The following is a 26,606-nucleotide window of genomic DNA, read 5'->3' as shown; positions in this document are numbered from 1 at the left end:
TGTTTCCGGGCAGGAGCGGAGAAGTTAATTAACTCCGCCAAGTGGCGAGAGGGGCTGAATCAAGATTATGAGATGAAATTATGTGCTGAGATTCCCAGCCGGGCCCTGGAGGGGGCGAGGTAGGGGCGCAAGGGTAGCTCCGCCTCTGGAAAACACTAGAAAGCTGTAAGAAAACAAGAAAAAGGAGTGGGGATGGAGCTGAGAGCGCCAAGTAGGAGGCATCAAAAAATTGGCAAAGTAAATATTTCAGTGCAGTGTTTAAAAATAGTCAAAACTGATGCAAAAACTTCTGAACAAAAAATTAAAATTTTAATTTAGATACAAAATCCGAGCCATATTGGATTCCAAGGTACAAGGAAAAAATATGCACCCCTATATTTTTACTTATTTATTTTTTCAAAACACTTATTACTTTTAAAAATATTGAAAAGTCGGTGTATGAAAACTTACAATATTGTTTTAAATTTAAATATTTTATTTACACCGAAAACTATTATAATTTTACTTTCCTGGCTTTAATGGACGTAAACTGGTCAATAATATTTTCAATGCCTACTTATCTTATTTCCACTTGCAAGAATTGCCATGTCTGACACCTTTTTTTGACCAAGTGGCCATCTTCAATAATAATTTTAATTAACTTCAGCTTAGAGATCTTGTCTTTAAAACTCTGATATTTTGTTCATTGTGGATAATTTTTATTAATTTTAATATTCCAAAAATGTTGCATTAAAGTATCATTAATGGCTGGGATTATTTTATTTTATTTTTATTTTTTGGCACCCCTCAAATTTTTTTTGGCACCCCTCAAATTTTGCCTCATTCACCCTAATCTTGGCACTAGTAATGAAGAAGTGCCTGGAGCCACACAGGTTACAGAAAACAGGCTAGAGGGGGTCTCACCCTCATCCTGGCCCTGGCACTGTCCAGCTTTTAGAAAAGGAAGTTACCCTCCAGATCCTTCTAACATGCATATTTTCTCAGGACCCAACTTTAAACCCTTCAGTGCCCATTCTTGCCCTTGAAGGAAAAGATATGAACTTACTAATGGTATTGTCGACATAGAATGTCCAAACCTGTTGAGAATTTTTATGAGTTTATTGAGCCAAACTGATGACATATGCTGGGGAGCAAGATCTCAAATATTCCATAGAATGGCTATTTTGTAGCTTATTTTATACATTAGAATCAAAGGAGAAGACCTAAAGAAGGTGCATGAAATCCACTGATGGTAGATTAAGGTGGGAGAAAAGCATGGGGTTGGCAGGAAATCTCTAGGATTGAATAAAAGGCAAAATGGAGAAACATACTTTTGCATTGGTGGGTATAAGATAGTTCATAACTAACATTTACAGCACATAGAGGTGGTACACGGAGAACAAGATAACAATGAGGGGTCTGTGGTCCACACTCAGGTGGTCTTGTGCTCTGGTGCTGACAGTTGTGTCTTTGAGGCAGAGGAAAAGGAAATTACTCTGTTTCAAAGGTATGTTATCCTAGATTCATAAGAACAAAGGACAGAGCTCGCTTAAAGATTGACCTTTGCCAATGGCCTGGGTTACCCAGTTAGGAATTTGTGATCAGACCATCCTGTGGAGTTTTGGTCCCTGAACTTGTTAGGCCTGCTATGTGCCCCACCCTGGCTTGTCTGGTTTACTGCACAGCTCTCTTTTCGTTCCCAGTATATTTCTACATGCTTAGCTTCATTTTACTTCCACCTCCCCAATATTTAGTTCCTGAAATGCCATTGTTAATTCATAAAGATTTGAGGCTATAAAACAAAAGTTTATATGGGCCCTTAAAGGATTCAAATCCAAACAAGGCAGATTCAGGTAGCAACCCAACTGCACTCTGGAGGGAACAAAGGCAGGCAGGGTTTATAAAGGCAAAATCCATGAAATGTAATTCTTCCACGCAAATGAAGGACAGGACGGCTGGCTAGCTTAACAAGGATTGGTTGGTTCCAGTATGCAAATGAGGGGGGGACTACAAGGAAGGAAAGGAAGGTCTCTAATGTCCAGGTAGCGGCAGTTGTTCCAAGATTTTGTGGCTGGGCCTTGAGATGAGTTTAGCAACTTCATAGCAGCCCTGGGAACTGTGGCACAAGGTGTGCCTCACTTCCTTAATAGCCTCCTGGCTGTTTTAAGTGACTCCCTTAGCAATGTTCATTCTATTTTATTATACTGCCTTAGGCCTTGCACAGGTATTAATCATTCAACATTCCACCAAGTTACTACTGTCCGTGCCCTTCAGTGATTTCCTATTTAAAAACCCTCCTTCCACTTGAGATGTTGTCAAATGAAAAACGAGATTTATCCTTTCTTTCAAAGACTGTGTGTCCCCTTTTAAACTCCTTGTGTGTGTTAATGGTACCAAGATTCTCCCAGACCTGAACTTTGGAGTTATGTTTAAAACCTCTGTGATCACCTACATCTATCCATCCATATCCAATCATTTAGCCCTAAAAGGTCTTTCTTCATGATGCCACTAATCACTCCCTCTTTCTTTGTATTCACAAATACTTTGGGGCAAGAAGTATAGAAAATGTTATGTTTTGTTTTGTTTTTTAAGCAGAAAGCACAATGCAGACTGAAAATAGACTCAATCCTTCCCACATTCAGCAGTGGCTATGCAGCTATGTGCTCTTTTGGTGACTTTGCACTCACATCGAGCCCAGCAAAAAAGGAGGAGAGAACCCAAGGTGCCTTCGGGTGTCACAGCAGGAACATGGTAGAGAAGGGATCATAGACCCTAGTAGTAGTAGTAGTAGTAGTCGATGCCTGAGGAGACAAGTATAACCAAAAAATTCTGGTCTATACATTGCATTCTCTTCATGATATACCTGTCTATAAATCACACATTGCGGTTGTCCTTGCACTGTCCTGCAAAGGACATGACTGGGTTGGCAGAGGCAAGAGATAAATTAACTCAATGTTAAAATCTTGAAGAAAGACTGGCTTTTTATTTTATTTTATTTTTTCCATTTTTTGTTCAGATAGAGTAGGAGAGAGAGAGAGAGAGAAACATTGACGTGAAAGGGACACATCAAGTGGCTGCCACCCGCACGACCAACCAGGGCCGGGGACAAACTGCAACCGAGGTACCTGCCCTTAGCAGGAACTGAGCCTGGGTCTCTCCGGACTACAAGCCGACGCTCTAACCACTGAGCAAAACCGGTCAGGGCAAGACTGGTTTTTAAAACGGCAATGGGCAGAACGGAGCACTAGACCCCACTAATTGCATGGAAAGAATTGCTATTTCAAGACAGAAGGAAAAATGATATGATGGTTTATTCAATTAAAAAATAACTTAAAAATTAAGGGAAAAGAAGAAAGTGAGGCAGGAAAAAAAAACCTTATAAATCATTTACAGGCTACCTTTATTAATATGACATAATTATCAAATGCCCTTATTGACCAACATTATGTTATCTTATAGCCAGACCATTAAGCTTTTGGGCCTGTGCAGCTGGGCCTGGAAACCAGGACCCATTGTACAAACCTACCAAATTCTCTCACCCATCTCCTCTTCCAGTGGTTTCCAACATGCATTTCTCATTCTTTGTGAGTTACATATTACACCCAAGAGTGCTTTACCCACATTTGGCTTTGAACAAGATAAAAACCTTTATTTATAAATCTTCTATTCCTTTAAAAATATATACACAGAAAAGGATAAAATATGATTTTTAAAAAATCGTTGGAAACAAAGCCAAGTTATGATAAAATCAAGGAGAAATTGGTGACACGCAGAAAATCAAAACCAGTCACAACAGGTACAAGAGGGTCAGGGCAAACAGTCTGTGGATGAACAATCTCATCGCATTTCCCTCGTGCCTTCTACCCAGTGTTTCTGTCCTGTAAGTTAAGAGCCAGCTCAGAAATTTCAAGTTATGTATAGTCTTATTTCTCTACCCACCTCAAATAATGGTGAAGCCATTTATCTTCAATAAATACAATGTCAGAGGAGGAGATGGTCTCCGTTCAGAGAAGACAGTAGAAAAAGGAAAGTGAGAATTCTTTTACAAATACCATCGGATAACCTGGGAGACAGGTTAAAATCCAGGTGCATTTTCTTGTAAGTTGTTGCCTCAACTCAGAAGAGAATTGTATGTTTTTCTATATGCAGGGAGAGTCACTGGGATCCTTCGTAGGTAAGTAGCTAGAGCAAAGTCTTAGTCCGTAGGCTGCACGGAGGGCTCATTCCTTCTCTTCCGTCCGTTCAGAAGCCCATGCTTTCCCGTTGTGTCCACCGAACATGAGAAACGAACTATGGACAGGCAGCGTTAGGAGTATAACAATAGAGAAGATTATTGTATCAGAGACCGTTGCTAGCAGAAGGTCTCAGCAGCTGTAGGCTCTTGGCTGTAAATGCTAAATGAAGAGCAGCTTCAACACCTTCAGGCATTCAGGTTGGTGAGTCTTTCCATTTACAACAGGTAGTTTGACGCAGTTGATCTGATCTGATCGTGGGTTGGTGTGAAATGAGTTCCTATGGGGAAGACTTCCCACAGGGGAAGCTTAAAGACTTTGCGCTCTTTCCTCCCACTGGGCGTTTGGTGCTTCTTGATCCTGCGGGGGTCCCCGAGACCTCAGGGTCACTATGGCCTTCCCGGGGGTACTGGGCCTGCTGGGCCTCTCTCAGTTCCCTAGCGGTGAAAGAGGAAAAGCATATGTCACTCCATTCTAAGTCAGAGATATTTATGATGAAAACTAACATATGAAGAGACATGCATTTTTATTTCAGTATGTACAGAAACAAGCCTAAGCTACACACAGAATAAAAAATTCGCTCCTGTGATTGTCTTCAAAAATGGCCGGTGCACATGAGCCGTAATACACCACAGGGTTGGTTTCCTAAATCCTACTGGTTGGGACATAAATGGTCTTCAAAAATTAAGAAGTAGTGGGTGGGGGACAACTCTACAGGCTGCATATGAAAGCAGAGCCCAGGGCTCCTGGGTCAAGTCTGGCCAGCCACCTGTTGTGGTAGATCAAGTCTCATTGGAAAACATAGCCACACCCATTCACTGATACACTGCCTATGGCTGCTTTCCTATTACTACAGCTGCGCAGGTCCGTGCAGCAAAGGTCACATGGCCCCCGGTGTAAAATATGTACTATCTAGCTCTATAGGGAAGTTTGCTAACCCCTGTCCCCATCTCTGTGATGGATGCTCATTACTGGTAATGGCTGATGATGGTCGCCTGTGCCTGCATAGCCAATTTCACAGAATGTACATGCCACACCCAAAGAAAAACTTATATTCCCGTGACTATATGTATATATACATATCTTGTACATGTGTATACATACATATTGTGTGTGTGTGTGTGTGTGTGTGTGTGTGGTTTATTAGCTAGGAATACTGGAACCTAAAACTAGAGCAAAAGGATATTAAGTTGCTTATTAGGAAGAATGACCTGACTAAAAGGTCAGTCTCCACAACTCATTGCCAAGATACCATTCTGGGGCCTTTTCAAGTTAATTGTTCTAAGATGGATTGCATATCCAAAAGAAGTTGGACTTCGAAGCTTATTTTACACGTGGAGCATTTTACATCTTCTTTTATATTTTCAATAGAGCACAGGGTATATAATCATCATTTTAAAATGCCTTCAGAACTCTGCTCACACATCACTGCCTGACCTTTATACTGGCCCACCCCATCTAATTCCCATTTGCTTAATGAAGGAATAGATTAACAAATGAAGGCATACATGAACACAAGCGTACATGAATACGTAATGAGACTGCTTCCTTTGGTTTGGAAAAAATACCTCTTCCTCTGAACATATACCAAGAGAGAATGTCTGCCTGCCCCTGAAATTTAATGGAATTCTAAAACAGGTCTCCTCCCACCTTAACAAGGGTTACCTTACATTGAGAGATCATCCACCAGTTTCTTGAATACCTGTTGCCACTCAGAATCCTATTAAGTTTTCTTTACTAGTTGTATTTCCTTGCATTCTTCACTCTGCTTCTTTTGCATTAACTGAATTTTCCCTCTCTGTCACTGTGCGGTTGGGGGTTTGGAAGAGGGACATTTTGTAACCTTGTGTTAAGCACTCTCAACCTTGTGTTAATGCATTCTCAGAATCCTGGCCCAGGGGCAAATCTGGCCCACTCAGGTGTATTGGGTGCTTCATTTGCATGTGAATAAGGGTTTGTTATTTTTTGGCTCCAAGGTCTCTTCCCATAAAAAGCAAGAGACCAAGCTAGGGTGTATGGTTTGCAGTAATGCCATCTCAAGGAAATAATTTACATAAATCCACTTGTAACCTGGGGGTACCGATCTGCAAATAAATGGGACTGTGTCCAGAGATCTGAAGCATTTGCTCTCTTGCAAAGCTCCCTCTCACTCCAAGCAGCCTGTGCTTATAGTTTCATTGTGCTGCACCGATCCCGGCAGGCCGAGAGACAGCAAGTCACAGAGCCTCCAGCCCCATGCTACAAAGGACCTCATGCTGCTACTCTCTTTGTGGGCAGAGACCTATGCATTATAATGTTGGGTTCCACTGGGATTCAGAGAGAAGATACACCAGTCGTATCATTGTGAGCAGTATACAAATAGGTTCTTTCTCAACTCCAGTATCCAAAATCTACCTTTCTAGTGTGGCTGTCTTCATCCTTTCCAAGTTCAGCTGCCGCTGGAGCTCTTCTGTTCTCCCCAGGGACGGACGGAGGACTCGACTTCTGGCCAGAGCTGCTGCAGAGGGTCTCTTCCTGGGATCAGGGTGGATCATGTTCTGATGATGTAAGGAAATGAAAGCTTCACTGTTTGGAAATCTCCCCTCCCAAAGCCAACTCCAAGCCAGCTTCTGCTGGTGGACTTTGTGAAATTCTGTTTCTCCTTTGGGCCGAGGGAAGAAATAGATGAAAACTTAGCTCCACCTGGGAAAGGATATAATCCCTGTCTGGTAGTATCAGTCATCCATACCTCAGACTTAATCTTTAAGTATCACAGTTTAGAGCTAGTTGGATGATTAACTACTCTAATGCCTTAATTTTAAACAGGAAGAAACTGAGCTACTGAGATGTCATTGAGTACAAGTGACACACAGATTCCTGAATTGCCATTACCTTTCTTCCACTAGCTCAAATAATTGGTGGTATTGTCAATTATTAACCAATAAATCAGCTTATACTTTCTTCTATACACTCAAAATTCAGGGTTTTTTTTTGTTGTTGTTTTTGTTTTTGTTTTTAGTAACAACATCACCATTACTATTGACAATGGTTAAAACCCTGAAATAGGAGCAAAAGGACCAGGTTTGATTTGATTTTGGAGTTAATCAATGATCAGAGGTGGAATACAAATCAAGAAAATGCTGTGAGCCTTGGTTTTCTCAACCGTCCACTCCACAGCGTTGTTCAGAAAGGCCAATGAAAACAATAGAACAGGATTTTTAAACCATAACATAAAAAGTCTCTATGATATTCTCTAAATGTCCCTGAGAAGCGTTCACTCTGTCCTGTGTCTCTGCTGGGCTTCCTGGTCCTGATTCCCATTTCCTTCTATCATTGGCACGACCAATATCTCCAGTTCCCTTTTCCCGCTGACTTGCCATTACATTAAAAAAAAAAAAAAAGATATTTCTATCTTCTCTTCATTTCACAAGAGATATCACCTTGAGTAGATTGTAAAATTCTTCCGAGAGCTCCTGAGGGATGTGTGGAAGGTTACCCTTGCGGATATGATGCCACATGTCACCATTGCTGGGTAATGACTCTGCTCCCGCAGCCACTGCAATTGTTAATCCCAAGGCAAATATGTCTCCTTTGGGGAGATGCTGATAATCCTTCAAAACAGAAGACAGGAAGGCCAGTTTGTCTGTCAAGTGAAGTGAGTCTAGACTAAAATACAACCGGTAAGAAAGGTTCATTTGAGTGCACGTGAGTTTGAACATACACCTTGGGCGAGGTCACATCCTCTGTGGTTGGTAGTCTACTCCTAGGAAGGTAATGGCTAGAGCACAAATCCACCTGGTTAACACTGCTGTGCCAGGCCTGACTCCACAGGCATCCTGGAAGGTGGGCAATCCGCTAAGGGCATTGCATTGACCAGACAGCTATGCTATCAAAAGGATAGTAGCCTGATAAAGATGAGGTGGACCAATAAAGTCTTCCTTTCTACTAGGCAATTCAGTGAGTTTTGGAATTCTAAGAAATAGCAGAAGCAATAAGGGACCTTTACAAAGAACAGTACAAATATTAATTCATAAATGAGCCAGCTTTTCTCATTCTTTTAGGGGGGAAATTTCTCTCCTATTTTGTTTTTTTTGTGTTTTTTTTTTATATATGAATTTTTATTTATTTTTTTTGTTACAGATATTTTACCTTTTTACCCCATTGGCACCCCCCACCCTACCCCCCCTCCACCCTGTCCCCGGCTTAGTTGTCCATGTCCATTGGTCATGCATACATGCATATAAGTTCTGTGGTTTATCTCTTCCCACCCCCCCACCCCCCATCCCCTCTTCTGGATCTCCATTCTGAATAGGAAAGGAGATAATATAAATTTAAATGATAAATATATGCTTTTTTTTTTTCATTTGAAAGTCAGTGGATTATAAAATAGCCTCTGTTTCCCTAATCAATACCTCTTGCAAGATCTCTTTAGCCAGGAAGTGAATATCTCCCTCTTCCACTTTGGGTGTGTTTATTGATGTTGCAAGACCCAAGTCTCCTAAAAAGAGAAAGGGGGGCGGGGGGACTCTTTAAAAGCATGTCCTTCTTAAAGCAGGAATAAATTGAGTCATCAGTATAAATTGAGTCATCAGTATACATTTTATAGGAAAATGGAATACAGGTCAGGGTGTAAGACAGACTCACCAATTTTATATATCACATTAGCAGAGAGAAACCAATCAGCATCATTTTCAATCTCTTCTTGGACTACAGGAGAGTCACTCTGCATCTGATGACAAATGAAGATGTTACCTGCAAAAATACAGAACCGGCTTAAACAATGACTCCCGAGATTTTTCACCCCAAAGGCTCCTTTTAGCATTTGCCCCTACATCCACCCTCCTCCCCTCCTCTTCTGTGTGCCTGTGACCAAGAGTACAAAGTGTCTTTTCTTCCCCGGAGTCTCTCACACTCCTCCTGAACAGCTCAGTGATGGATGATACCTAGTTAAGTGAAACTGACATCAAACCTAACCTCATCCTCTGAAGAGGCTGGTGGCCTCAAAACAAAGAAATGAGGAAAAAACACAGTCTGGTAACAACATTCCCTTGAGTTTCACATTGATGAGGGCCAACACCATTCATTTCTGCCCACCTCAATCTGTGTGAATTAGAAAGACGATAGCACCAGTAAACACTGGATATAGCCGATACGTCGTCAGCCATCATTTATCTATGTAGTAAATTAAATACTTACGTTTATACTTTGATTTCACTACCTGGGAAAGAGTCCTTCCTTTCTCTGTCCCCTGGGCTCGGGGAGAACATGGTGAAGGCTGTTTAACTGAATTGGTTTAGGGGAAACAAATGAAAGAAAAAGATTCTTCTAGCCAGAGGCATCTTTGACACGTGACAGACACAGACGGACTCTGACCAGAGTGGGGGAAGAATGACACCCGGTTGGAGGGGCAGCTGGGGGCCGTACTGACTCGGTTTGATGTCCAGGTGCACCATGTCCGAGTTGTGGATGTACTTAAGCCCAAGGGAGATCTGCAGAAGGATGTCTTTGAGCTGCGGCTCTTCAAAGGGATTGCCAGACTTGATGTTTTCACATATAGCAGCCTGTAAGCTCCCACCTAGGAAAGAAGAACCAAGGGTCACCCCACAGAAGGAGAGGAAAGCATGGTAAATAATAAATTTCTTGTGAATGAACCCAGGCCAGCAAGTCTAGATCGCCCCAGTGTCAAAGCAAAACATAATACTGACTCCCCGCCTGTACCACAGACACCTTAGAAAGAAAAGGTACAAGGCTTTTAAGGAGCAAGAGAAATGCCATACCCCAGATATCCAATATATGGCCCTATTGTCTTGGGTATGCCTCAACTATCTCAAGTTTTACCTAATTATTAACTAGAAGGCTAATCAGCCTTAGTCATATGGCCACTATTGGTACGATGATTAATTTCATGTCAGGATCAATTAGTAAGTATAGGCCATTAGTAAGTTTAATGTAATTGATTCTAAGTTTAATTCCATTAAAAATATATCATGAAATAGGAACATTTAATGATTGCTAACCTAAGGAAAATATAAAACGTCGGTATACACCCAAATCCCATTTGAGTCACAGTATTTGTACCTCAACTACAGACTCCTGATTTATTATTATTCTCAATAGTAAGCAAGGTGTGGGCTCATCTGACTACCTGACCTTGGATGCACCTGTACTAAGGTATTAGGCTTCTGAACCCTTGATTTCATTAATTAGCATTTATTGGTAGCCTCGTCAGTCAAAGTTAAGAGTCCCATGTCTTCCTATTCCATCCTTTAAGTGTATATTAGGACAATAGGATCTTGGACAGTAATGATATTTTTTAGGAAATTCATATTTAAGAGTATACTATGTAAAATTGAATTTAAAGATGGGTCTGTTGTGTTAAAATAATTAAGTTCAGAAGAGAAAGGAATTCAGCCCCTTTTAGAAACACAGAGGGCTAAAGAATGTGTGTGTGTGTGTGTGTGTGTGTGTGTGTGTGTGTGTGTGTGTTTCTGGGAAGCTTCTTGGGAAAGAAGTTATGTAGTACAGATGACATTAACTAGAGAGGAAGGAAGAACAAGTAAAAAATGCGTTGGTGCTTGTTAAAAACAAAGTCACCTCAAGGCTAAGTTTGCAAAGGAGGTGATAAGGTGTGGCAAGGAGGGGAAGGCCGTGGCCAGGCCCCCACGTCCACTCGAACTCTGGGCTCTCTACCAGCCAGGGTGTCCCTGTAGGACAGGACCCGCATTGTACCTTCACTTTCCCAAGGTCTGACACACCATAAATATTTTCTGAACTGAATGTCCATCCTGGCAACCAAGGGAAGAGAAAGACTGAGTCAAGGACCCTTTAAAAGGAGGGAAAGGAAGGAGCATCCTGGGGGTACTTAGAAACCCTTTAATATATTCTTTTAGATGATAAGCAGAAATATTTCTGATCCCATGAAGAGCTACAGGTACTTAGTAAGAGTAACTAGACCAGTGCCAGCAGCCCTTGTAATGACTTAGAAGCTCTGTAGGTAATATTAAAGGTAGCCAAGTATTAATTAACAATAGAAGTTACCGAAAAGTAGCCATGTATACTGTATGCAAAGGTATTTGAATCTCCTCCTTTTGCAACAGCTAAAGCTGATCGTCCATCTCTTAGGTTCTTCAGTAAACGGTATTAATAAGGAAGTATGTGTTTATAGACATAGCAATACTGAATGAACTGTAAACTCCATCCCTCCTAACCTCACCCAACTATACTAGCGCCTTAACTCCACAACCCCAGGTACCACCGGAGGGGGCTGCCGTGATCGCCAGAGCTGTGCCCTAGAAGGGAACCGCCCGCTCTGGGCAGCTCTTCTCGTACCATCTTCATGAGATGAGCTGCTGGATTCCCCCCTTTACATAAAATAAAGGTACTTTCCCCACGTGGCAGAAAGAAACACAAGAAAAATAGATCTACATTTTCCTGTCTGCTCAGGAGGCCTAACAGATACCAAAACAAATAAATAGCAATAAACAGCAAATGCCTTCTAATGATACAATGTAACAAGCAGACCAACCCTTCTATAGAATCTTTTGTTCCCTCATTAGTGGTCTCAGATCTTGCTTGTATGTTGCTGCCTACAGCACAAGCATGGCTTTCTGCTGGTGAGGTGCTCCTTGCTTGGTGGAAAGAATAACCAGTATTCATGGTGTTTCCCAAAGGACACTGACTTCTGATGCCACAACACTGGGACAAACATGAGAAGCACTGTCCTAGAGGAGTGTACTCCATAAAACTTCAGTGACAGAAGGGGTCATGAGAAGATACCGCCTGCCGGGAGAGAGTCGTCATCATCCAGTCCTGGATCTGAGAGAATCCTGGTGCCTGCAGAATCCACCTGCCACTGAGAAGCCTCCAGATTGCTGAGGCTGACCCAGAGGTGGAATGCAGGGGATCTTGGCAAGAGTGGGGGAGGAGAAGGAGGAAACATTTAATTGGTTCAGGGTTCTGAAGGGACTATAGGGGATATCAGAGGACAGCTAGTCTCCAGTAGTTATAATCTAAGCAATCTATAATCTAAGCGATCTGCCCTGGCCAATTTGGCTCAGCGGTAGAGTACTGGCCCAGGCACCAATGACTCCTGGGCTCAATTCCAGCCAAGGGCATATACCTTGGTTGCAGTTTGTCCCTGGCCCTGGTCAGGGTCATGCAGGAGGCAGCTAGTCAATGTGTTCCTCTCATGTCAATGTGCATGTCTCTCTCTCTCTCTTTCCCTTTCTATCTGAAGATAAATAGAAAAATATCCTTGGGTGAGGATTAAAAAATAATAATCTAAGTGATCTATAATCTAAGTGATCTATAATCTAAGTGATCTAAATCATCGAATTTGCCATCTGAGTTAAAACCATAACTCTGAGTGTTCCAAACAGACCGCCGTGATAAGCTGGGGGCACAGGGCATAAGGAAAAGATGAAGTAGGGGATGCGGGGCGGGGGAGGGAGGAGATGGACCGAGACACTGGCTCCTCTGCTGCCGTACAGACACATGGGGCTCCTCCTTTATTTAGGGCCACAGGGCAGAGTCTCAACATGGATTGTCCAGAACCACAAGCAAGACAAGGTAGAAGGGCATACTTTATTTTCCATGATCAGCACACATTTGAAAGGTTCAAAGTAGGTGGATACATTTTGATAAATCCCAGTTACATTTTAATTGGTGGGTTCTAGAGGACCACCACGATGAATAGACAGGATTCCCTACAATCTATCACATCTGGTCCAAATCCATGCCTGGATTTCAGGGCTCTATCGCCTCCCTACACTTGACCTTGCTGATCTCTCCTACTGCAGGGGTTCCCCCGAGCCTCACCATCTCCTCGCTGTCTGCTAGACCAGACCCATTGCCAATGCGATCCTGCCCTTTGCCTGCAGGCTGGTCCCCTCACCGGATGTCTTCCCTCCCCTTCCCTGAACTCTTGTAATCCTTCTGCAGGCTGTCCTTCAAGTCTTACCTCCTATAGGAGATTTCCTGGGCTGCTCTAATCACAACTATTGACTTCTTACTGTATACCAGGTAATGCCACTGTGTTGGCATTGACAGAGGGGTGCTGATTCTCAAGTGACTCCCTTAAGTTATCACAGCAGTGTCTCTGCTCAGTGAGATTAGGGGACATCCCAGTGATACTACAGCCCGTGCACGGCAGAGCTGGGTGTTAGCCCCAGGGCGGCCCTGGCCCCTTCCGCTGCTCCCTGCTGCTCTTGCTCACGTTCACCTTTTCTGGGCACTTTTTACCCTAGTTGTACCGTCTGGCTCTGCACCCGACTGTCTCTTGTGTATTCACTGTAGCAGAGCATGTGGAATAAAGCTCCTTGAAGATAAGGATTCACACCTTACCTCCCTCTACAGTGTTTATTACCCTGGAGCTTACCACAGTGTCAAGCCTGTAGGAGGTGCTCAAACGTTGAAAAAGAATTGAAAGATGATTTGGGATCTCATTTGCTTTTAGAAAACTTGAAATCTTTACATTGCCCCAAATCTGGGGGTTGTTTGTTTGTTTGTTTGTTTGTTTGCTTTATTGTGTCTTTTTAAAAATTTTTTGGTACATGCCCGTAGCGGGAACCGAACCCGGGACTCTCTGGTCCGCAGGCCGACGCTCCAACAGCTGAGACATACCAGCCAGGGCTATTGAATCATTTTTGACCTTTGATATTATCTTTGTTAGTAGCTAAAAGTTATGGAAATAGAGAGGGAGGAAAGGTCATGATAAGAGGAACCTAGGAAGAGACCATGGTTAAGAAAAGGCTCAACCTTTCAATCCCAAGCATAAAGACAGGGTCCATTTTTTTTTTTTTTTTTAATACCAAAGAGACTTAGAAAAGGGGCTTTGAGGTGAGCTTATTGAAGACCAAAACCTACAAAGTTTACAGATAAGGCTACAAAGAAATCAGACTGTAAGGTAACAACAAGGGAAATGCCAAACCATTCTTTTGCAGGGTATGTACGATTTTCTGTTTCTAGTGCTTCACAATGTTATTCACTTACCTACTTGTATACTTATCATTTATACAACGTCGAAGCTTTATCACTAACCTCTGTGCTCAAAAGCCAGGCTGGACACACATACTCAGGACTATATGGTGATTGCTAAAATGATTCAGAAACAGACTGTACTTTTAGAGAAACATGGGTGGGTGTATACGGAGAGGCGGCTGGTTGAGGGAAGAGGGGAGCCGTTACCCAGTGTTACCGGGGCAGAACATGGACCGCTGCTACTCAAATGACGCGAGCTTCTATTCAACATGGTAGCACTATTTCTACTTCACCACTGACCTTTCTGATAAAAAACATTTCCGAGAAGAACCACACATAACTGCCGGGAAGGCAACCCCTTCATCGTGGATTAGAAGCATGTTAAACCGGAAGTCCACTCTGCGACTCAGGTAGCCCAGAACCATAGCTGTACCGGTTACCGGGTGTGCACGGCCCTGAAGGGCCTGGGAGAATGAGCTGCAGTCGCTGGGCTTGAGTTGCAGCTCCCGCCCCATGCCCTTGGTCTGGGGAGACCACTGACGCCCAAAAGGTAAGCAGCAGCAAGAAGCATGAACAATCCCCAGACTCAGGAGTCCACTCGAAAATTCATCAAAAGTTGGCTGTATGGATGCATCACCTCCTCCTCCACAAAGGGTAGGGACTACGCTCGCATCTTTTAGAACACCTAGCAAATGGTAGAAAGGACGGTTTACCCTTCAAACCACTAGGGTAAACGTGCTCCCGCTAGTGGGAAGTGGGAAGGGAGTGCACACATCTGTGCATCAGCTACACACCAGCTTCACAAGAAATATGTAATAGCGTAAACCCGAGATTGCTTTCTAAATCAGCTCATCTCCTCCGGCCCTGTGCTTCTGAGCAAAACCGTAGTGCAGACATGTCAGGTATGACTCTATTTACACCTAGCATCAACTACAAGGAAGGGGCACAGATTTTTTTTCTGAAGACTTCAAAGTTCATCTCCCTTCCTGGCTGGGTAGCTCAGTTGGTTAGAGTGTCGTCCTCATACCCCAAGGTTGCAGGTTTCATCCCCAGTCAGGGCACATACAAGAATCAACCACTGAGTGCATAAGTAAGTGAAACAACAGATGGGTGTTCTCTCTATACATCTAAAATCCATTTTTAAAAATAAGTTTGCCTCCCTCTCTGTAGATATTGGTGCACATACTTACCATTGCAGTATTCGTTCTGAATGATCATGTGATCATCTTCTACCCAAGCAGAGTAGTAACGTACCACATGAGGGTGATGCCCAAGCACTGCGTGAGCGTAAACTTCGTGTAAAGCCAAATTCCTAAGAGGCAGAAAAGCATTGAGAAAAATGAATCAAAGTAATATACATGCAAATGTTTTCAAAGGGCAAGATGTGACATTATTAATGACAGCAGAACACTTCTGAAATTCTCACTGCCTGCTTACTATTTTATCTCTGATTTTCATAACTACACAGTGAGGTAGGGTGGGCCAAGGATAAAGGCTTTAGAAATTTCAGTGACTGGTCCAGAGTCAAGCTGCTGTTGGTAGACCTCAGACCAGAACCATGGTCATCTTGATTCCAAAGTCTGTGGCTTTTTGATTAAACATCACACAAGTAAAAAGGAGGCTTAAGTGATGTTACCTCAATTGCAGACATGCTTTGGGATCTTTATTTTATTGTATCTTAGTCAAAAAATCTCGGTGGGCTTCACAGTACGGCCACCGTGGACTTGATTGTGGATATTGGCATGAGCCCTCTGTCTTCTCTATGAAGGCTAGACAGTCAGAGTCAACATGAAACTCGGCCAATATGAAGTCACGGGGACAGTCTTGGAGAGACAGATTTATTGTGAAACAGGAAATTCAACACAAGCAAAGCAAAATCGAGTATTTGATGAGTTTCCGTATAAAAACGAAGAATTTCAAGATCAAGAATTTCAGACTCAGCATAAGTATTTTATCTCCACAGTTCATAAATAGCATTGGCTGAATCTGAAGATGTTTTTCTTGTGAAAAGGAAGAACAATTATGTCTGGGAATGAAATTTGAATTTCTGTTAATTTTCCTTTGCTTGTAGTCCTTGACACTTGACTGTTGAATTCATTATTAATACAAAGTAGAGACAAGCCAGGGATAACAATAACTTCTTTCTTGGCAATATTTCTGATGACCTAAATAGGCACCAAAAGATCATTCCACAAATCTATTAATTATTAAAGAGAAGTAAGACCAGAAGTAAAAGCCACACACACACACACACACACACACACATCATGACCTGAAATGATTATGGTATATTTCAAGACATAACTCATCTCTGATGTGGAAAACTCAGAAAGGTTATAAATGTGAGACAACATACAATAGAGAGGGTGGGGTGATTTTACAAAGGAGCAAGTGTTCTTAATGACATCAGGGCTATTAAAATATTTTGACAAGTGTCCAAGTCCAAGTTAGTGCTTCTAGTACATCTCAGAGGTACTCACTCATTTGCTAATTCTGCAAAAGATTTCGTGGAGCGTTTTATTGCATAAACACACCCATCCAGCCTCTTGATGCACTTGTAGACGGTCCCGAACTCCCCAACCCCAATCTTTTCCACCTCCATGAATTCTTTCTCATAGCGGGAAGTCATGTTGGTTTCTCGTAGAACACATCTCTGAAATGTTTTAGTACAAAAAGTTAACATAATGATTCCTAACGTATTGTGAGCAATAAAATTGGGGAATATTATAACCTTATATTTCTCTGCGTTTTCAAAATGACGTCTTTGGCAAGCCCATTGGATTCTGTGTCACTTTTTACGGTAGCAAGAACCTCCCCGATTGCTGACTGCCTTCTCCGTACTATTATTTCTTTCTGGCCATACTGTTCCTATCTGTATGTCCCTAGAGGGGGCGCATAGACTCCCAGCCAGAGCTACTGACTTCAGCTGAAGGAGCACCTCAGACCTAAGTAGAGCATGTTAGAAATAACCAGGAAAATAACTTCCCTTTGACACTATAGTCTACAGGTCTCGGAACTCTTGGCTACTAATGTCTTTTTATCTCGAGTGGAACAAACAAGTTGCGTTCAATTTGCTTTCTCGAAAATCAGTCTGGAAAACAAAATTGTCCAATTGATTATTTCAGAAGAGGTGCTCCCCCTACTGGGCCAAGTAGCAGCATCACTGATTGGCTGGCTAGTCAAGAACCACAGGCAAATCACTGAAATTTTTCATGCGTATTCTCATGGGTAGGATGGTTCACAGCAAGTACTCCTCGGAGTTCTTTTAAATACTACTCGAAAAAGTGTGTGTGTGTGTGTGTGTGTGTGTGTGTGTGTGTGTTAGTACAATGCCAAGCACATAGTAAATTCTCAGTACATGGCGGCTCTGATTTCCACACATTCATATGAATCTCAATCCAAGCTAATTTAGTGCCCCAAAGGCATCATTTTCTCAGTGTCTCCATTAACAAGAATTTCTCATCTAACTTTGACTCTTAGAAATCTTGAGTCCTACGAGCTCTTCATTTTCAACACCCAATATCAATCTGTCTTCATCAGCAAGACCTGCACTTTCCATCGCCCACAGCCAGTCTCTCACTGTTTCCTCCATGTCTGGATCTGCTGTAGCCCTCTCTCCATCTCCTCTAACAGTAATAATCATTTTTGCAAATGATTATTTGCAAAATAATGACACACCTGTAGAATCAGACACACCTACTTGTTTCCCACGAGGATTCCAAACTTCTAATCAGAGGCCTCCAGGCCGTCTGCCTTCCTGTCCTCATCTCGGTAAGCCAGCTTACTGTCCACATCACTCCCCAACTGCAACCCCTCCCCTCCCCCTTCTGTACACGGACATGGCCATGTTTTCAGCAGGATAGACATCTTAATGGCAATGTAGTAGTCCACTGATTTTAAACTGTAATTTACTTGTCGTTCTATTATTGGACATTTAGTAGTCCCTTCTCTTTTGGTTTTATTCGTTTATTTATTTTTTGCTCTTATAGTTAAGGCTGCAATAAACATTTTTTGCAATAGTATTTGTAGTATTTTCTCAGGTTAGATGACCAAATGAGGGATACAAGATGAAAGATTGTTAACATTATAAAAGTCAACAGATATTGACATATTGAAGAGCTAAAATTTTACATGTAAACCATTGGCTTCATGCCATTTTTCTCTGTTCTGTTTTTTCTATTTTGGGACCCTAGATATCTTGATTTTTTTCTTTTACATCTCTACCCTATGAGGATAGAATTTCCCCACAGATCTAAGACAGAAGCAGTAAACTTTAATGTAAAAATACTCCAAGGTAATGATTCAGCAGTATACATTGCAGAAAACATCTGGTAAAGTAACAAGTAGCTAGCCCTGGCTGGGTTGCTCAGTTGATTAGAGAATCATCCCAATAATCTAAGGTATCAGGTTTGATCCCTGGTCAAGGCATATACGAGAATCAACCAATGATGCATAAATAAGTAGAAGGACAAAATGATGTTTCTCTTTCCCTTCCTCTATAAAAAATAAATGAGCCCATTTGGCTTAGCAGTTAGAGCATCAGCTAGTGGACCCAGGGGTTGCGGGTTTGATTCCTGGTCAAGGGTGTGTGCCTGGGTTGCAGTCCCCGGCTCCAGGGCCATGCAGGAGGCAACCAACTGATGTGGACACACCGAGGTTTCTCTCTCTCTCTCTTTCTCTCTCTCTCTCTCTTTCTCTCTCTCTCTCTCCCCCCTCCCTCCCTCCCTCCCTCCCCTTCCACTCTAACTAAAAAAAAAAATTAATGGAAAGATATCCTCGGGTGAGGATTAACAAAAATTTAAAAAAAATAATAATAAAATACAAGTAAAATAAAGTAACAAAAATAATAATAAAATATAAGTAAAATGAACAAAAATATAAGTAAAATAAAGTAACAGCTAGCTAATCATGTAGACCCTGATGAAAGTTTAAATAAATTCAGCTACAAAGCACATTTGCTACAAAGTGCTGGGTGTGGGAGTGGAGGGAGGGAGGGAGGGAGGGAGGGAGGGAGGGAGGGAGGGAAGGAAGGAAGGAAGGAAGGAAGGAAGGAAGGAAGGAAGGAAGGAAGGAAAGGGGAGGGGAGAGGGAGGGAGGAGACAGAGGCAGGAGAATGAAATGACCAGGACAGCTGGGCCAAAGAACTGTGCTCACCTTGGCAGGCAGCCCTTGTTGTACCTTGCCTTCCCCTGGATCAGCTTCCTCGCTTAAAAAAAATAATTAAAAAAGTGATATCAGCATATGATTAGCACTTATTGATCCTGGTACTCTGCTGAGCTCTGGGCTGTGAGACCATAGAGTAAGACAATGCCTTCTCTTCTCTGATTTAGATTTGGGCACAGGGAAAAAGAAATTTTCTATATAAGAACCCAGGTGAGGCCAGGAACCAGACATTAAGGGATGCCATAGACAGCACCCAATTCATGATTTCAAGAGTAAAACCCTTTCCCAAAAGAGAGGCCACGTGAGCTAGGATTCCGAGGATGAGTAGGGACCAGGCACAGGAAAGAAGAGGGGTTTGGGGCAAATAGAACAACATCTGCTGAGAACAGGAGGCAGGAAAGCCCACAGAACACAGGTGGAACTGTCAGTGGTCTTCACTGCCACCCGACACAGTCCCCTCCCACACCTGCCTCCCCCACACCTGGCATGTTTGGGGGTCACAGGCAGAGTAGCGCAAGAGGTGAAACCATGAATCCCCAGCTTATAAATCATCCTAAACAGCTAAAGCCAATAGAATCCATGATAACGAAAGTAGGGGTGTTTACTTGGGCTGAGGTCCTATTTACTGTAGATCCCAGAGGCCGTGTTGAGAAAGCCTCGTCCGAGCCTCAGGCTGGTTACTACATCGTCATCGATCCCCACAGAAACAACAGACGGTAACACATTCCGCGCTACGAACTTCAGACCCTTAGCTGTCCATTTACTTTGCTGAGTTCGTATCAGCACCAAAGGCCCGTTTTAGAGGTGGCTCCGGCCATGAAAAGGCAGGCCCCGCGTGATCCACACGGGGGTGCAGCTTGGCTTTTAGCAGCCCTTCCGAAAGCAACACTCCCCTCTCCTCCACCACCTGCAGAGAAGTTCAAACCCTCACCCCAGCAGCTCTCATCACCAGACAAGCTAGCCTGGACGCAGGGATAGGTTCTTTGATGTGTGACCTATGCCTTCCCCAACTGCTAACCGTCTATTGTCCAGAGGGACCCCCTTGAAGGCAATTCCACAGCCCACTGAACTTCCTAATGGAAGTCAGGGGTCTGCTGCTGGCTTCGGCTGTCACTGTTTCTGGAGAAGGGCCTCCCGGGGCTCTTCAGAATGGAAGGATGCTAGGATCTCTGTGGCAGCAGGTTGGAACCAACGCGACATGGGGGGAGAATGGGATCCGTACCAAGGCCAGTTTCATTCTAACGGGGGTCTCGCTCCTAATCTCACGTCGACACCCTCCCTTCCTCTCGACCACAGTGAGATCAGCTCTCAGAAGTCGCAGGCCACGGTCTACTCACAGATCTCCTCGGGTCTTCCTCTTGCCGCTGGATTGAAGGAACTGCTTTCTGTAGGACTCGGGAGTGAAGGGGTTAATGTTAACCAGCGCTGAGGAGGTCATTTCATCTGTGAAGGAACCCGGTGTGAGCCTAAAATGCTTGGAGCCTCGGGAGGGCAGCTTCCCTGTCGAAGAAAGCGCAGGCTGGCTCGGCTGGCCCTGCACGGGGATGACAACAGGCAAATCAGAATGAAGTTGGTAAAAAAAAAAACAACTTTCCCTATCAGCTAGCTAGTTAATATTTGAATCCAAAGACTGTTACTGCGGAAAAGGGCCTCAGAGGTTATCTGGTTCAGTGCAAACTAGTTGCTTCATAACTGGTCCTCTGGTGAAAAGCACGGGATCCCGGTCTACCCCTGGATATTCCGATCATGGCACCAACACAGGCATCGGCTTCGCTCTGCCTTCCCCTGGGAAGTGCCGATAGGCAGCCAGGAAAACCACCGAACCTAGTCCCACCTCCAACTTCGTGAGGTTGACATCGAAGCTTAGACAAGAGAAAGCCCTTGTGTCCTCGGAGTGAGTCCTTTACCTTCCCCTCATTCCTTCATCACAGCGTGTGTCTGGGGCCCACTAAGCAGCAGATTCTGAGCAGAATGCCGTGAGGGTGCAGAGGTGGATTCGCGCTCTTAAGGGATGACGGTCCGTTAGGGAGCAGTTGGTTGATGTTTCAGAAATCATCACTTTGAAGGAAGAAATTTCCAATTCCTCTTAAAATGTAGGCACTGAACGAGAAGAGCTCCATGAACGAGGGTGAAAAGCGGAGCAGGATCCCTCTAAGCCCTGCAGCGTCAAGGTTTTACAGCGGCTGTAACTAACATGCGAATACAAGAGTGTGCAGGACTTACCACCCCGACTAGGTAACAGCGAGAGAACACAGGCCTAAAGCATACCCAGAACTAAACCAAAAGCAGAGGCAGAGGTCAAAGACAGAGAATTCTGATGAGACAGCAGAACACCATTGTGACCTAAATGTCAGGGGTCAGTGGAATACCTGTGTTATTATAGGCCCTCAGGTACACGGGAGACGGGGGCCATGATGTAACCTCATAGTATAAGCATCGCACTGTGAGGCTCATTCTGAAAGAATTCTGCTCTTCTCATAGTCTCTGCCTGTGAGTTCAGTGTAGAGGCAGAAGGTAGATTTCAACACGATTCTCTACATACAAATGGAATTAAAGAATGTGAGGCTACAAGAAATGAATAATGAACTTGTACATACTCCTAAATGATTCAAGCAGAAATAAAGGAAGCTATAAAGCACACACAGTAAGCAAACACTTTTTTAATTGATTTTAAAGAGAGAGAGTGAGAGAGAGAGAGGAACATCGATGTGAGAGAGAAACATAGATCAGTTGTCTCTCATTCCCACCCCAACTAGGGGTTCAACCCGAAACCTGGGTATGTGCCCTGACCAGGAATTGAACCTGCCTCTTTTCAGTGTGCAGGATGGTGCTCCAAACAACTGAGCCACTCTGGCCAGAGCACTAACTTTTTTTTTTTTTTTTCTTTATTGATTTGAGAGAGAGAAGAAGAGAGAGATAGAAACATTGATGAGAGAGAACATTGATCGGCCGCCTCCTGCATGCTCCCCACTGGGGATTGGGCCCACAACCTGGGCATGTGCCCTGACCTGGAATCGAACCCAGGACCTCTTGGTGCATGGGTCAATGCTCAACCACCGAGCCACACCGGCAGGCATAATGGAAAAGAAGATATTGTCAGAGTCGAGTTTTTATAAGGGTTTTATATATGTCTTAGAATTCAAAGGATAAACCACCCTGGGGCTATAGTCGAGAAAGCCATCAATGACAAACTCACTATCTTCCTATAAGTTTGTTATAGGGCTGAGTATTCATTCAAAAGAAGTACAACTGTACAGTATTTCTCAGCTGTCACTGTGATTCAGGCAATGAATTTAGAATGATAGCAAATCACTATTTGAGGAACAGTTTCTTTGTGATGCCGATTATCATATGGAAAGTCAAGCGCATCCATCATCTAGGACGGGGGGGGGGGGGTGCATCCACACCCAGATGGCTGCCCGAGTTGTGGCTGCCACACCTCCAGGACAACGGAACAGGCCTGGACATTGTTCAGATCAAAGGAAGGAAACGTATTCTCCTCAGGGCAGACGACATCAGAATTCATAGTTTGGACACGTAAATACTGATAGATTTTGTGAGCTCTACTTAAAATAGAGGGAAGGATATTCATTATATTAATAAGGATTGCAATGCCAGAATGGCAGAATTATGAGTAATCCTTTTGAAACCTAAAAGAGCATAGTTTGGGACAAGGATTATGAAAGGACCTCCATAAAAGTAAAGCAGATTGAAATTTTCTGGAAAGATGACCAGGTTGAGAGTATAAATATGCTCCCGAGAGTGGAGCTAATTCCACAAGTAACAACAGCTCGATGACAGATGATTAAGAGAAAGGAAGGAAATTTGGGGACTAGCTCCCTGACTTCTGAAGATGGAGTGAGAAGGCATTCCACCCTCCCACGGAGGCTCATCATAGTGTCTTGGGCCTGGGAAAAACTTTGAAGGCCCAGTTGGTGTTAGTGCTCTGATGCTTGAATCCCTTCTACATTCCTACCAGATGGTCAGGTGCTTTACTATGTCCCAAGGAAGCTCTTCTATCTCGATCTGCCTCTCCCCTGCTAGGAAGTCCTATAGTGAGCTGAAGTCATTTTGCATGGTTTCTGGTCCTATCCCTTGGGCAAGGCTGAACGACCCAGCATTTCCTTTCCCATGCTTCCTCGGCCTCTCTCCTCTGACCCTGGTCCACACTATGTTTTTCATAAGGCATGGATTTTCCCAGTTGCATTTCCTGTTTCCCTCCCAAAGGCTGCTCTCTGCCTGTCCCTCGGATCTTGGCCTTATCCAAGATTCCTCACTCGAACCACTTCTCACATTCAGGCTACACGCACGTATCCATACCCAAAGCTTCAGCATCTCCCTAAATGCCGATGGTATCCATCCATATGGACATCTCCAACTTAGATGGTCTTCCTGTACTCTACACCCATGCATCCCATTATTTACATGGCCTCCCTGCTTTTTCCAAACCTGTACCCCCTCTACTGTCACCTGTCTTGACTCATGGTGCCATGTACTCAAACAAGCAGGAGGTCTGGCTGCACCCCGGGTCTTTCTCTCTCTCCTTCCCTCAACTCCTCCGTCAAGTCAGTTACCGATTCACTGCTGTTGTAATTCAGGTCCTTCTCCCTTCTCAGCAGATCCACTGCGAATGCTGCCCTGCCTCCAGGATCTCTCCTGCTCCTTTCCATCCTTCCTACAAGGGTCGTGATTTTTCTAAGACGCCTCTGCTCAAAACCAGTCCATGGCCCTCTCAATACCTCTAGGATAAAACCTTGATCTACCTCCTGCCGCCCAGCTGTGGCCTCACTGCCTGCCTGTTCTCTCGCCTGCAGCCCCGTCACACTGAGTGACATGCAGTCCCCTAAGGGCAGCATGGCCTCCCCTCCCGCCATGATTCAGTAGATGCTTTTCCCTTGGCCTCAGGTTCTCATTCCCTTCCTCTTCGCCCGGTGGACGCCACCTCACTCTTGAGGGCTTCTCTCAAACATGGCTTTCCTGGGAAAGGCTGCTCGGATATCTTGAGTTGATTCCGGATTCTCTCTCAGCATGCAGCACCACGCCTCCAGTCCACCCGATCTGAACTTTATTGTTTCAGTTGTGTGTTTATCTTGATTTTGTGGACACTCTTTGCAGGCAGCAAATGGGTGTGACAGCAGAGGGTCAGCTAGCGTACCAAAGTGTCCACTTTCCAACAAGCGAATGAAGTATATGTCATGTTCTCTTGCCTGTGTACTTCTGCTCGGCACCACCTCCTCTCAGCCCACTCTCTGCCTCCTTTCTGTCAGAACCATACCAACTTCCACTGACCTTCCCATGCTTCCTCCACCTTTGTTTCTTTCCCGATCACCCCAATGAGAAGCAGTCCACCCAGTGAACTCGGACCAATCTTGAAGCACCTATCACGTAGTCTCTGGTGCGTCTCCTCTCTCTGAGACTGTGGCTCATGCTCCCTGCCCACAGGGTGTTCTCAAAAAAAAAAAAAAAAAAAAATCAGTGGATTGATTGGTTGGTGTTGGGACCATTGAATACACTTCAGATGGGCACATGAGCATGTTAGAGTCGTTTGTCCACAGTTCAGACGAGAAGCTGAGTATTTCTCGCAGTCACGCTGCCCATACTCAGCAGGTACTCAGGAGACCTGCAGACAGCCACTGCTACCATCAGAAGCACAGATGTTTCAATGATGATCTTAAGTGCCTCAAGCTGCGCCAGCAGAAAGCAGGACTAATACCAGTCCCGAGGCTCACACCCCATGGCACCAGGTTGTTAGAGGTCACCCAGCCCAGCCCTGGCTCCAATAACATGAAAAATAAAGCAGGGGACCAGTCACAACAAGAGTAAAGGAATATCTAACGACCCGGGACCGTGGCTTCTTTGCAATCCTCAGTTCATACAGAAGCGTCCACAGGCTACCTCTTTGCTCACGTAGAAGAGCCTGGACTTAAGGAGGCCCCGAGGGGAGAGGACTTCCTTCCGGGAAGGGCGGCAGCAAGGAGGTGTGAATATGTTCAAACAGTGAGTGGGAGCATTCTGACACCAGGAAATAGTCGTAAATGATCACATAGAAATAGAGCCAGTTGGTGTCATGGAGAGAACAGACTAAGACCACAAGTTCAGGTGTCTTGTCCTGTCTCCACCATCGGCTGAGCAGAAAGCCAGTCCGTCTCCTGAGGCCCTGATTTTCTCCTGTGTTGGGCGCCTGGGTGGGGCTCTAGATCTCAATGTTCCTTCCCGCCCAGTGTTCTTTACCTGGGAACTTACCCCGCCCGCCACGTGTTTGTGGCCTCCCGCCAAATACATAGTTGCTGGCACCAGTGGTTTTGAGAAGACAGCTGGGAGACATTTAATTCTGTTTTCGGGCAACCTGAAACTCTTCTTCATGTTCGCCAATAACCAGGTGATTGGGGATAAGACAGCCTGGGGCCAATTCTGTCCCACCCGCATGAAGGACCAAGTCCTCTTTATCTGCTGAGCGGAAGGAACCCGGGCCCCCCACTGCCACAGGTACTCACTTTGGGGGTGAAGGGACTCTCACAGTGCAGCTTGCTTCTGTCACTTGGCGGGTCTGGTGTTGCAGGGCACTTGGGAGATTCTGACACCAGAGTCCTCACAACGGGCTCTGGACTCACTCCGTGTTTTTCCGGAGAGGTGTGGCGTTCACGAACTCGAGCGAGGGGTGTCCGGGGAGGTGTAGACCTGGCCTCGGGGTCCTGAGCTTCGGAATGCTCTGGGGTGCAGCTCCCGGCCCCCCAGCCCTCCCGCGCTGCCTCCTGGTGGTCCTTCTCGCTCTCTTCTTCACAGCAGGAGAAGTTTAACTTCTGCTTTAGTTCTCTGTTGATGCTGTTGTCATCCATCTCGGCCAGAGAGGTTACAGCGTGGGCACGGAGGCTGTCCGAGGGAACAGTCACAGACGCAGAGCAGAAGGCAGAAGGTCAGCCGGCAGGGCCTGCAGTCCTTGCCCACTGCTCCCTCCGCCCACGAACCCCACATGGAGACACGCCATTCATTTTCTCCCTTAAGTACCACATGGCATGAGCTCTCAGCTTGTCCTTATTTCCATTCTGATTACAGGCAGCGCCAGCTACTCCGTGAGCAATTAAATCCAACTGACGTGAAAGCTTTTCTGGGTATCACCGGTCCTCTCCCTGAGCCCACGTGCTACCCAATGCTAGTGTGATGGTGGAGTCCGTTCCTTCAGCACGGATTTTAGAGCACCCAGTAGTCAACCTGGGAACAAGCTCATGACTGGCAAGAAATGCTTTTCACTGGTTGACACCTGCCATTCAGAAACCC

The 26,606-nt window shown here is 44.5% G+C and overlaps 1 protein-coding gene across 1 annotated transcript; it reads right to left on the bottom strand.

Moving 5' to 3' along the window:
* Nucleotides 1-4,491: 4,491 nt before the first annotated feature.
* Nucleotides 4,492-26,167, bottom strand: WEE2 (WEE2 oocyte meiosis inhibiting kinase). Its single transcript, XM_036247622.1, has 11 exons — nucleotides 25,826-26,167; nucleotides 20,669-20,865; nucleotides 19,323-19,374; nucleotides 16,649-16,821; nucleotides 15,359-15,480; nucleotides 9,619-9,765; nucleotides 8,835-8,942; nucleotides 8,603-8,688; nucleotides 7,631-7,801; nucleotides 6,606-6,748; nucleotides 4,492-4,648 (listed from the first exon to the last, which is right to left on the bottom strand). The coding sequence occupies exons 1-11, from the start codon at nucleotides 26,165-26,167 to the stop codon at nucleotides 4,492-4,494; spliced, it is 1,698 nt and encodes a 565-aa protein (XP_036103515.1).
* Nucleotides 26,168-26,606: the final 439 nt, after the last annotated feature.

The sequence above is a fragment of the Molossus molossus genome, unplaced genomic scaffold, assembly GCF_014108415.1.
Source record: "Molossus molossus isolate mMolMol1 unplaced genomic scaffold, mMolMol1.p scaffold_m16_p_7, whole genome shotgun sequence".
Classification (NCBI taxonomy): Eukaryota; Metazoa; Chordata; class Mammalia; order Chiroptera; family Molossidae; genus Molossus; species Molossus molossus.
Note: the sequence above shows the minus strand (reverse complement) of the source record. Positions and strands in the feature narration are given on the sequence as shown.